We start from the raw sequence: 12796 nt of genomic DNA on the forward strand, positions 1-12796 counted from the left end.
AGACTCGTAAATGACACGTTCATGAATATTGATGTCTTTTTTTCCTCCCTCGGGCTTCCAGCGGCGTTATTGTTTGTCCAGCTAACGCTCCATGTATGTCATTTGTTTATGAAAGGTGGATCGGTGCGCTGATCAATATTTATGATACAAACGGGCATTATGGTGTTATGAAGCAGAAACGTTGCTACTGACACTTTTATGTCCATGCCAGATGCACTTTGTATCTTACACACACACACGCGCACACACACACACACACACACACACACACACGCACACACACACACAGCCTGTATAAACACACAGAACAAAAATATTCTCTGTCTGTTCTCTTTACACAGAGGCTCTTTCTGTATTTATTTATATCTCAGAACCGTGAGCTACAGAGACACTCAGGTGGCTGTCATGAGACACAGTTCTCCCAGGCCATGAAACACATGAACTGACACACAAACACAGATCAGATTATTGTTGTCCTCCGACCTGCGGGACCCAGGAGGGCTTCAAGCTCACGACGTAAACGTGCAACTATTTTAAAAATCCAGCCTTTCTGTGATTCCTAACCGTGTAGGTTTTGTAACTGCAAATGAAGCATCTTCTCGTCTCGGCAGTTCGAAGGTGCAAAGATTCAGAGCTGAGGTTAAACCCCTTTCAGAGATGGTAAATCATGTAGCTCTTTTCGTGGTATCTTGAAGTGCTAATCGTTTTAAAGCTCCTGTGAGGATTGTGTACGAGGTGATCAAACTGACAGGTGCCTCATTCAGCGATAAAAGACAACAAAACAATTTGGAAGAATATTGATTATGTCATTATTTTAATTGCCGGTAAACACTTCCAACGCTTAGCTGTCAATCAAAAGCATAATGCATAAAAAAGAAACAGCAGCTTTTTTTTTTTTTAAATTTTTAAATTTTATTTTTTTTAACTATTTCCACTAAAATAGCTTCATGGTGTGTGACACTAGAAAAAATAGGTAGTTTTACACACATCACGTTAGTGCAGGGCAAAAAACAGCAAAATGAGGAAGAATATCCTGCAGGCCTCACACACTGGCTCAAATGCTGCAAAAAAAAAAAGGTGATTATTTTTTTCACACTAGAAAAGAGATAAGATCGAGGCGCTGATGGCCTATCAGATAAGCCTCGTTAGGTGCAACTCACAACAACCATCAGCAGCATCAACAGATCACATGATTTAAAGATGCATGTTCAAATGAAATCTTTTGGTGATTTGGTGATTTGATTCTCAACTGCTTATTCACACACTGGCTCACTGATTGTGTATGATAAATACTTTCCAATAATCTTTTTCTGTGGGACAGGAGAACCACTGTCTGCGGATAAAGATCCTGGGAGACTGCTACTACTGCGTGTCCGGTCTGCCGGAGGCGAGAGCCGACCACGCCCACTGCTGTGTGGAGATGGGCATGGACATGATAGAGGCCATCTCGTAAGTTGGGATTAATAAAGTATATACAATTAAAAAAACATACTGAAGCTAATTCTTACTACAGCCGTTCTTTTCTGTAGAGATGTGGATGCTCACCGTTACACGTTTTCTTCCATATGAAGGCTGACTGCAGCTGTGTGTGTTTCTTTTGCAGGCTGGTACGGGAGGTGACTGGAGTGAATGTGAACATGAGAGTGGGAATCCACAGCGGCAGAGTGCACTGCGGGGTGCTGGGACTCAGAAAGTGGCAGTTTGACGTATGGTCCAATGACGTCACGCTAGCCAATCAGATGGAGGCAGGAGGCCAAGCTGGGTACGTCTCTACGGCAACGGTCACTTTCACCACAAACCAGAACAAGCTGAATATACATTTATCAAGACGTCACTGTGTGTGTGTGTGTGTGTGTGTGTGTGTGTGTGTGTGTGTGTGTGTGTGTGTGTGTGTGTGTGTGTGTGTGTGTGTGTGTGTGTGTGTGTGTGTGTGTGTGTGTGTGTGTGTGTGTGTGTGTGTGTGTGTGTGTGTGTGTGTGTGTGTGTGTGTGTGTGTGTGTGTGTGTGTGTGTGTGTGTGTGTGTGTGTTTTCTCTGTTTCAGACGTATCCATATCACAAAGGCCACTCTGAATTATCTAAACGGGGACTATGATGTAGAGGCGGGAACAGGGGGAGAACGAAACGCCTACCTGAAGAAAAACAACATCGAAACCTACCTCATTGTGGGCTCCAGTCAAAAAAGGGTACGGTCCTCATAACTGTGTAAATGTGGAAGGGTAGAAGAGCTGCGGTAAAAGATACACACCATCTAGGGCTTATCATTGTAATTGATCTTTTTAATATTTGAAAAGAAGGGAGAGCCTGCAGACGGCAGAGAACCTGCCATGTGAGATTGTGTGCATCTTTAATTTAAATAGATTTGAAGTCAAACCCGATCAGCGAGAGCAAAAGAAAGCTGACGTTGTTCCCTCCTTTCTAGATCCTTCCTTGTGTTTTATGTCGCTTTGGATAAATGCGTCTGCTGAATGAGTTGTAGATTTGTAGCCGAGGCTTCAGTCTTCTATCATGTGAGGGTTTCGTTGCAATTTGACCTCAACATACTATTGTTTTGTTTTCATCAGGACAGTGCACATTAATCCGTGTAAATATGTCAGAATTCACATAAAAGCTAACCATCATCATCAAGTCCTGATGTACCTATCAACACAAAACAATTACAGGACACCTCGATGCTGCATGCTAACAAGATGGTGTATGTTGTTGTTGTTGTTGTTTTTAAGGAAACTTGTATTTTCATTTAGGGTTTACTCACTCAAAACCTTTAGACCTTCTATAGTTCAGATTGAGTATGAAGCATCTTAAGTTTACACTAAGAGATGAAGTAAGAACAAGAATAATGATCAGAGTCTGCATGGACGTAACACCTGTATGCCAAATTAATGAATCCAATATTCTGCACTGTGCTCCTTAAAGTTCAAAACATACAGTAAGAAGTTAGATCACAATGAGTACAACTATTCCTCTGAGAGGTCAAAGGGTGAAAGCTGCCTCTGTTCATTTGTGTCCACTAGGGGGCAGAAAAGGCAAGCTGACAGACACAGCACTGGAACATTATCCCATTTCAAGGTTTCAGAGTACTGCAGTAGAAATCTAGAGTTAGACATGAATGTATTCTAATCTTGGTTTCTGTTTTGTTTTTGTTTTTTTTACAGAAAGAGGAAAAGGCGATGATCGCCAAAATGAGCCGACAGAGAACAAACTCCGTGACACACAACAGCGGCCACTGGACCGACCGTCCGTTCTACAATCACCTGGGAGGAAACCAGGTCTCCAAGGAGATGAAGAGGATGGTGAGGAAATTTTATTTATTTATTTTTTAATAGTGCCAGTTCTTTTAAAAGTGTTGAGGTCTTGTGCACTGCGGCGCTGCTTTTATCCAGCGGACTCCCTCTTGCCAGCGTCTCATCTCTCGTTGCTCGTCGTTTGGTGTTGAAGCCAACACTTTGATAATACCCAGAATCCTTTGATCTGCGGCCCTGATAAGCAGCGGTAACGACCCTTCATGGCACACTCCAGCTCAAACACCTCACTTGAGCACTCAGGAAGAGACGTAGGCGTAAACAGAAGGCGGGGAAATAACCCCCCCCCCCCCCCACAGCTGTAGCAGCGTGATGCAACCAAATCAAAATTAATTTTCACATACACACACTCCCCTCCTGTTGAGCCGGCCATGCAAACAGTGACTCACTCAGTGAATGGATGCACCCACACCTGACACACACACACACACACACACACACACACACACACACACACACACACACACACACACACACACACACACACGCAGAATTATTGTTTTGTTTGTGGTCACAATCATCAGTCCACCCACCCCTCTCACTGAATCTATTATAAGGAAGAATGTGAGGACAGGCTGAATAAGTTCTGGTTCTCCTGTTTGACACAGGCTGCTCGTAGTTTGGGCTTTAAGAAGAGTAATATTCAAGATACACTTTGCAATGTTTTCATGCATGAAGACGTCCTGACATCATGTCAGCAGCTTTTTTAGTTTTTCGTTTTTTGCCTAATAATATCATAAACACACACATTAACTCTTCTGACGTCAACTTTATGAACAGTTCATCCTTTCTTTATACTCTTCCTGCCCATCACTCTCTCCCTCCTTCGCTCTCTGTCTCTGTGCTGCTCATTAATCACACAGAGAAATAATAAAGGGTCCACGTTGCAGAGACAAGAGAGCAAGAGAGGGAATATTTAATATAAACAGGAAGAAAGAATGAGATGGATTTTTTTTTCTGGTTGCTCTGCCTCTGCAGACAAAGAGAGAGCAGACATTGAGGGCTCCACTATTAGATTAAACATTTAGTTTCCTTACTCGCTCCAGTGTGTGACAAGAGGATGAGGAAGGAAAGCTGCGGTCCGGATGTGAACCCACAGACGCTGCGATGTGGACTGCAGCCTCTCTACATGCCTCCTAACCTCTGGGCTAAGTGCTGCCCTGGAGTTGGGCTTTTAGGATGCATGGAGAGTGAAAGACTTGAAGAGGTTAAAAAGCTCCAGCAACACTTTTAGTATGGAGATCAACTTTATTAACTTGATTGGATCAACTCGTTTCAGCCAGTGGTCTTCATCAGGGTCATCCTAAATCATTTAAATGGTCGAAATGTTGTTTTTTTATATTCCCAAATCTTAATATGAAAGGCTTAACTGAATGTTTATTGAGAAATACAGGTCTTTTTTACACACAAATCATTTTCATCTGGATTCATGTTTTGATCTGTGAAGGATTGTGTGCGTTTGCATGCTCCTGTAACTCTGTCCTGGGTCGCTATCGCAGCCAGGCCTTCAGTGAAATGATAATATCATAATGACAAGTTGCAGCACTAGCTTAAAGCCACAGCTTTAGTATCTAATACATTCATCCAGAAGAGGGAGCGAGTGAGACGTTTTAGATCCCCGTGTGAACAGAAATCAAAGAGGACGTGATGATAAACAACACAGGAAAAAATCTTTAACTAAATGTGAACTCTGCAGACTTGGACCTTCAGTGTTTACTCTTAGTTTGTTTTAAATGAACTACCTATATGACTGAACTAACAGGTGATCCTCATCCTCCCACTGGAGCCTGTCTCGTCACGTCTCAACAGCTTGTCCTTTCCTGCTGTCTTTGTGTCTCGCTGTGCGGCGCAGACACTGTGGGAGATTAAAAACAAAAACAAACAACAAAACAAAAAAAAAACCCAGGGATGACAATCTTCAGCACAGCTTGTTTCAAATAAGTTTCATCTAAAAAAAAAAAAACAGACACCTGCTTGTCTGCGGCGGCAGGGAGCCTTCACTTCACACGCTCTGCTTCATTTCTTCTTCAGGAGCTCAGACTTGTTGTTATGTCACATTATTAACAAGTTACACTCAAAACAGTCGTCCCAGCATTTCATGAATTCATACATTTTAATCAGAGGATGTCTAGCCAGAGTGGAGATTCGTTGAGCTGGAATGAATTTCAAGTTCCTGATATCTTAAAGTATGAATAACATTTTCTGTCTGTTTACAGAACAACTGTTCACTGAAAATAAAACTACTGTAACAATACTGTAAAACAACGTTCAGCCTTAAAATGAGGAAGTGGTGGTTCTCTTTAATAAGCTCAACTGATATAATTCATTTAATGCTCTTTGCATTTTGAAGATTTACTCAGTAGTCCAATCAGAACTTCAATCAGACATTTTCATCATGTTTTCCTCTTTTCTCTCCTCTCTCTGTTTTGTCCTGCAGGGCTTTGAAGACCCCAAAGACAAGTAAGTACAGTCTGATAAATCTCAGCACATTTCTTTGTGTGTTTGCTTTAAATCTGGGTCTTACTTCCTCTTCCGTTTAAAAAGGAGTCAGTGGAGCGCTCTGAAGTCGTTATCAAACATTAGCACAGAGAGAGGATGACAGGGACGGCGTTAATGAGTGGTGAAAAGTTCAGATAAATCACCTGTAAGTGGCTGTTTGAGTCACTGTGGGACTTAAAAAGAGGATTCAATGGACTCCCTGACACAGGCAGAATCCACAGAAAATACTGGAGCACGCAAACCACTTAAAGCAGGTTATTAAGGTGAAAGGAATAACGTTTCTCCCTCAGACTATTAACCCACTAAGGACCTTTTCTAGACGATGACTGATACTGAATCAGGTTTAAATGTCGATCAGATTATTCTGCTGTGTCTGTGTTCGATTGGATGTGATTACTCTTCTGTCCCTGTGAAAAGAAAAAATGGATGAAACCTATTTTTCCACAGGATGTTGTTGTAGGAGGCGCCTGATGCCTGAACTTTACAGGGAGCAGAATTCATCAGCATGCATCAATATTTTCTAAAACATCTCGCACAATAACTGCTTTTTGTGTGACAACGGGACATGTGAAGACCACAACGTAAACGTTGTGCTTCATCTGTTGTATGTACAGTATTCTTAAAAGTGTCTGTTTCTTTCTTGATGAAAGTCTTGCGTTGCCGTTCAGGACAAACACACGAGTGCCGAGAACATTGCTTGTTCAACATAAAAAACAAAGTTGATGCCTTGGCATTCACTGCTGTTTGACTTGGGGTCTGTAGAGACCTGGGTTGGTAACATGAGGGTCGGCGAGTCATATCTTGGTGCTGATCAAGACCTAGCCCCCCCGCAGCTCTCCCTGCACTAGTCATTGTCCACAGGTCCTGTTTTTGTTTGGGGCCAATGTGTGTGAGCGTAACCCAGAATTTCCCTCAGGCAATGAACAAATATATTTAACAATTAAAAAAAAAAAAAAGGTTTCTAGTCGTGGGGAGTTTGTCTCGACTTTTAGGATGAAAACAGAATCATCACCCTTAAATAAATACAAATGCATCGACACTATACAAATACAGACATTATAAAGTCAATACAATGAAGAGAGGAAATACGATCCAAGAGTGATGAGGATTATAAGAGGAACCAGTCCGTCCTCACAGTTAGAACAGATGACTGGTCTAATGTAGCTCTTGTTTTTGTTTGGTTGGTTTACCAGCTGACAGATTGTTTCTGGAGCGAGCTTGTTTACAGATTTATGATTGTTTCACAGTGTCCGTTTACACAATGACCTGACGGCTGGTGTTGTTTGGTTGGCCCGGCCCCGAACAGTTATACAGTCTGATAAACGAGAAGAATCACGGCATGTATTTATGTTGTCTTATTTCGTTATTTATCAGAAGAGATGTCTCTTCTCTCTGCCTCGAACGATGGAGGGTCTCAGTCTCTCAGATCTTAGAAAGTGTTCACACCAGTTTGTCTGACTTCAAAGCTGAGATCTCCGTGCTCTGCTGCTGTCAGATAGAGATGTTCATAAAAAGCAAGCAGTGACACTCTCATGCGCGGTTAATATAAAACCACAGAGGAGGAGAGTTTGAACCCAAAGTCTGTCAGTGATCAAAGAGCTGCAGTCATTCATTAAGAAGTCCTCCTCTCCTCTCCTCTCCTCTCTTAACTGTTCTGGATCTGTGAGTTTGTCCTTACATCACACTGAGCGTCCCCGCTCACAGCCCACGCTCCGGGCTGCAGCACAGATCCTGCTTCCATGCAGACAGATTTTTTGAGTGGAGAGGAAGAGCATGCTGTGTTTTTTTATCTCGCTCTGCTAGAAACCATTACTGGGTACAAAATCACAGCAGAGTTTAGAAATCTGTCCGTGTGTCCTGAGTGTGTTGTGGTGCATCTCGGCAGTCACATGTTTTGTCCATCTATCAGGAGACAACCACTCATCTGAGTCGACCAACACCAATCATTGAATGTTAACAAAGCTTTTACCAGGGGAAAGTCATGAGGAGACAGTTAATTAAAACTTTTGATTTGCAAGCACCTTTTGGACTGTAAATTCTCCGGGATGTTAGTCTCCTATTGTTTTCCGTCACTTTCTATAAATACGGCTTTACCTGCACAATGCATAGAACCAAAAATATGATTTTTTTTTAGAAGATTTAAAGGTGTGCAAAGATCATTGTTCCGTACAAATAGAAGTTGTTGCAGCACACACACAGAAATACAACTAAAAAAAACATTGTTGTTTGTCATAGATTTAAAAACAAGCTTAGTTTACCCCCACTCCCCCTTACTCTAATATTCTTCAATTGATTCACTTGTCAAATGCATTCCCCCTCCTCTCTATCTTTTCCATGGATGTTTCTAAGCTTGGAAACTGCTAGGCCACTTTTTGCTGAAAAGTTTGCTCAAATTGATCGCGTTTCAATCTGGTGTTCAAATGTTTGTTTGCACTGCCCACTAGTGGCCAAAAAGAGCAGCAGTAGCAGATCAATCCTTGGTGTTTGTGAATTGGACCCTTTGAAGACTCCGCATCAGATTTGTGTGGATGAATTGTGAGTTGGACCGTGATCGGCCTTCAGGGTAACAATGTAAAACTCTACTTCAAAATCATCCACACGGAGTCACGATAAGCAACGCTACAGTCTCCTCCTGCGTACATGCAGACGAGAAGTTTGCTGCTGCATTTATTTGGTCAAATTTCCCTTCTTTTTTTTTTTTTTTTTTTTTTTTTTTTTTACTTAGGCATCACTTTAAGATCAAGACTTTCCCACTGACACACTAATCAGTGTGATCAGAGCAGCATGACTCCATCAGCTGATGAGTGCATGTCAACAAGGCAGCCGACTTTCAATCAACATAAGTGACACTTTGCAGATTCTGTCGTTAGTCAGAGACGAACCGGCTCATCAGACGCTTTAAGAAGTGAGAGGAGCAGAGTGTGTTTATTTTTTTAGGTCAATTCCTCCTTTTTCACTTTATCCATGATGAGCTCAGAGCGGGTTGTTAGTGTGACTTTATGACGATTACAGATGATCTCGAGTCATTGTCGTCCTGAAATGTCATTTTGCACTCTCGTCTTGTCTCCTTGAGACATTTTATTTTCAGAAACACGCAGGAAAACCTGAACCCAGAGGACGAGGTGGACGAGTTCCTCGGCCGCGCCATCGACGCACGCAGCATCGACCGCCTGCGCTCGGAACACGTCAAGAAGTTCCTGCTCACCTTCAGAGAGCCTGACCTGGAGAAAAAGGTTTTTACGCACACACACACACACACACACACAAACACACACACAAACACAAACACACACACGTACAATGTGACACACACTGCCAATTTAGCAACAAATAATTGGCCGTGACAAGCAATCTTCCCTTTGCAGAAAACTCTTCTGCTGCTTGCTCTCTTTGTGTCCCTGGAGGAAGTCAGTCAAAGCAGAGTATAAGAGAGAAAGAGAGGAAGGGGGCTTTAAAGGGAGCGGAGACGGCTCCTAAAGGGAGAAGGAAGCAAACTGCTTCAGACAGTGAAGGACAGGCTCAGAGGAGAGGTGAAGGCTCGGGTCCTTGCTAAGAGTTTTGGGAAAACAGGAAAGTTTCAACTTTGAATTGCTTTCTTCCTGTCAGAGTGAAAGAGTGCGAGCAGATCACAAGGACTGTTTTTGAGTTGATTAGATTATTAGATTAGATTTAAAAAAAAATGTTTTTAGTTGTGGTTATTAGTTTATAACCATAATTTCATCTTTATTATCTTCCAGTGACGCAACGTTTAGAGTTTGTTTGAACATTGTGGGATGATCAATCATACTGGTATCAGTATAAGGTGTCAGTATCTTACTGGTGTATTGGCGCTTCTCTGTGCCATTAACTATACACTTAATTAAATAAACCATGAGCGACTTTGAAGGCAAAGTGCATCGTATCAGACAGTTACTCTTGCTATTGTATGAAAATATAAATAAATAATAATGTATAGAGTGAGCCTCATATCAGATAACCTATATCTAAACTCGTCTTCTCTTGTTTGTTCCTCAATGTTATCAGATGAAAAATTAAAAAACTAAAGATGAAGAAAACTGAACAAAGCCTGAATAAACAAAACGGAGAAAAGAGCACACATACAGTCACGTGTCGCTTGTAAAGATGTGCTACTTTACTATGTTAAAGTGAAAACCTAACAAAGTGCACGTGCAGATGTTAAATGTGTGTTTTTTTTTCTGTTCTTGCAGTACTCCAAACAGGTAGACTCCAGGTTCGGGGCTTACGTGGCCTGTGCCTCCCTCGTCTTTCTCTTCATCTGCTTCATCCACGTCGTCATCGTGCCTCCGTGAGTACACGCACTCATTCAGCGTTCAATGTCTTTTTGTCTGGAGCCTGGTTTTCACTCTTACAGCACCTCTGTAGCCTCAGGAGCAGAGCTACAGAGGTGGAAAAATAAAATGAAGAAGTCATTTTCATAACAAGAAATGTAGCCGAGTTATAAAAGAGGATAATTAAAATCGGTGAAGTTGCAGCCGCACAGACTGAAAAAGCTGCAGGCAAACGCTGCGGTCTTTATCTCTTTATTTGATCTCTTCTGCTCTCAGTACTTTTTATCTCCCGTCGCCGAGTATCGATCTCCTCTAGTCTGTCTCTTTATTAACCTTTCTCCTTACTGGCTCCTCTCCTCTCCTTCCCTTCCCTCTCCTCCTCTCCTCTCCTTCCCTCTCTTCTTCTCTCCTTCCATTCCCTCTTCTCCCCTCCTCCCCTCCTCTCTCCTCCTCCTCTCTCCCCTCCTCTCCTCTCCTCTCCTCTCCCCTCCTCTCCTTTCCTTCCCTCTTCTCCCCTCCTCTCTCCTCCTCTCCTTCCCTCTCCTCTCTCCTCTCTCCCCTTCCCTCCTCTCCTCCTCCCCCCTCCTCTCTCCTCTCCTTCCCTCTCCTCTCCCCTTCTTCCCCCTCCTCTCCTCCTCCCCCCTCCTCTCTCCTCTCCTTCCCTCTCCTCTCCCCTCCTCCCCCCTCCTCTCTCCTCTCCTCTCACATTATTTAATCATTTCCTGTGTTTATTGTTTGTCTCCTCCTGACATTAACAGTTCCTGTCACTCCCACACACATTATGTCGTCTTCCATATGATTTATATTTGGAACAAAAAAAAAACAAAACACAAGGTCAAAAATAAGAGAGGCAGAAGCTGCTGCCTACAGAGAGTCCTCCATCACAGTGTTTAGAGCAAAGGAACGGAAAACCCTCCTTATATGTACATATCAAATATCCTTTCTGTGTCTCCGCAGCTCCGGCCTGATGATCGGCTTCTTCATCACCTGTTTCATCATCCTCACGGCTGTCATGTTCGTCTCCACCGTGTACTGCTGTTTCGGGGTGAGTTCAGTCGGCCACATTAACTCGACATCTTGTGCAGATCAAACACATGAATCTTTTTCTCATGAAAAAAAAAAGAAAAAGAAGCGTTAAGAGATTTTTTGGATTTCTTTAACAGGGAGTTTTGTAACAGTGCAGTTTTGTTAAATAATAATCTCAAATGTCTTCAAATGGAGACAGACTGATTCTTCTTTCAATACGAGACATCACACGGACAGACCTGTTCAATCTTTTATCAGGCTGTGGTTTGATGTTTTTCTCTCTGTTGATTCCAGATCGTGTCAGAAATTTGTCCGCTCTTGACCTTGCAGTCAGCTCATGCAGATAAGACTCATTAGCTCAGTTCTTTTAATGCAGAGTGGAGGTGGCGTCATTACTGACTCCACTTTATTTAGTGTCAAATCATAAAACAGAGATTTGCTCATTGTTCAAAATCACATCTGTGTGCACATATAACACTCACGACTAAAGAAGTTCAAGAGTGCAGGATTTTTATTTTGCACTACATCTCACCCTTTCAGATATCAACCTGCCTGTCATTGCTCTGCTTGGAAATGATCGATTAAACACATCAGAATCAATACGTGAAGACCGTTTATGGGAAGAGGAGGGGAGCCTAATGGGTCATTTAATCAAAATGCTAAATTGCTGGTACCTCGAATTACCTAATTAGACTGTCAAATAGAATTGAGGCTATCTTACTGAAACGCATCATATGAACAAACAGGTCTAATGATCAGGGCCGGGTCGGATTTTCTGACTGCGGTGGCCCAGCTGGGGCACTGACTGATAAAGAGGGGGGGGCCACGTATCGAAAAGAATCTCATTTATTTACACTTTGAAAACGCCACTAATCGAATCTACTTTTATTTAACCCAAAAGTGGCACTCACACAAAGATGTTCACTTATTTCCAACTCCTGCAAACTAACTTGCACATATACTTTTTAGGAATGTTTTCAGTGCAGAAAAAATCACAGGTTAGTTCATTATAATACAGCGTTATTCACGTGTCTCATAAAAACAATATGCAGGAAATGTATTTACTATTTAAAGAATGTAAAATCATGTGCTACATTTACATTTATTGGGGTGGCCAATCAGGTTTCAAGGGGGGCTCATGCAACCCCTGACCTCCTTCTAGACACGCCTCTGCTCATAAGCAACAGTTTACATACAACTTATAAGTCCAGAACACATGTAGTCTAATTAACTGACCCTTAAAACAAGATGTCCTCTGTTCTAGAAAACAAGATTGTTTCTGTGATTTACGCAGTGTTATTATGCAGTCTTCTTTTTAGTCCTTTATTGCCCCTTATTAAATGATTCGAGAAATGTCTCATTTAGTGAGAAATCCTTCATATTGGGGAATCTTTGATTGCGTTTTAATCGGCTAAATTGACCTTTTTCGGGGGCTGAAGAAAAATGTTATCAACTCTCTCTCTTATTAACTCTCCCACTCCTGTCCTGTTCGATCTGTTTTTTTCCCCAGCTCTTCCCAGCTGCCCTGCAGACTCTCTCTAAGAGGATCGTCCAGTCCAGACTGCACAGCACGCTGGTGGGCGTCTTCACCATCATCATCGTCTTTCTCTCTGCTTTCATCAGTATCGTAAGTTTCTCCCTCAAACTTGGAAACCCCTCCGCAGTTTGTTATGTTTCAGAAA

General features: G+C 42.3%; 1 protein-coding gene across 1 annotated transcript in view; it reads left to right on the forward strand.

Annotated features, from left to right (window-relative positions):
- adcy5 (adenylate cyclase 5) overlaps positions 1 to 12796 on the forward strand; it is a 58213-nt gene that overhangs the window by 37879 nt on the left and 7538 nt on the right. Inside the window, exons 5-13 of the mRNA XM_079356811.1 lie at positions 1322 to 1449; positions 1604 to 1762; positions 2043 to 2184; positions 3154 to 3291; positions 5738 to 5760; positions 8873 to 9032; positions 10008 to 10105; positions 11046 to 11133; positions 12625 to 12741. Coding sequence (XP_079212937.1) covers positions 1322 to 1449; positions 1604 to 1762; positions 2043 to 2184; positions 3154 to 3291; positions 5738 to 5760; positions 8873 to 9032; positions 10008 to 10105; positions 11046 to 11133; positions 12625 to 12741 — 1053 coding nt within the window. The remainder of the gene's footprint in view (positions 1 to 1321; positions 1450 to 1603; positions 1763 to 2042; positions 2185 to 3153; positions 3292 to 5737; positions 5761 to 8872; positions 9033 to 10007; positions 10106 to 11045; positions 11134 to 12624; positions 12742 to 12796) is intronic.

The sequence above is a fragment of the Symphodus melops genome, assembly GCF_947650265.1.
Source record: "Symphodus melops genome assembly, chromosome: 12".
In the NCBI taxonomy this organism is placed as follows: domain Eukaryota; kingdom Metazoa; phylum Chordata; class Actinopteri; order Labriformes; family Labridae; genus Symphodus; species Symphodus melops.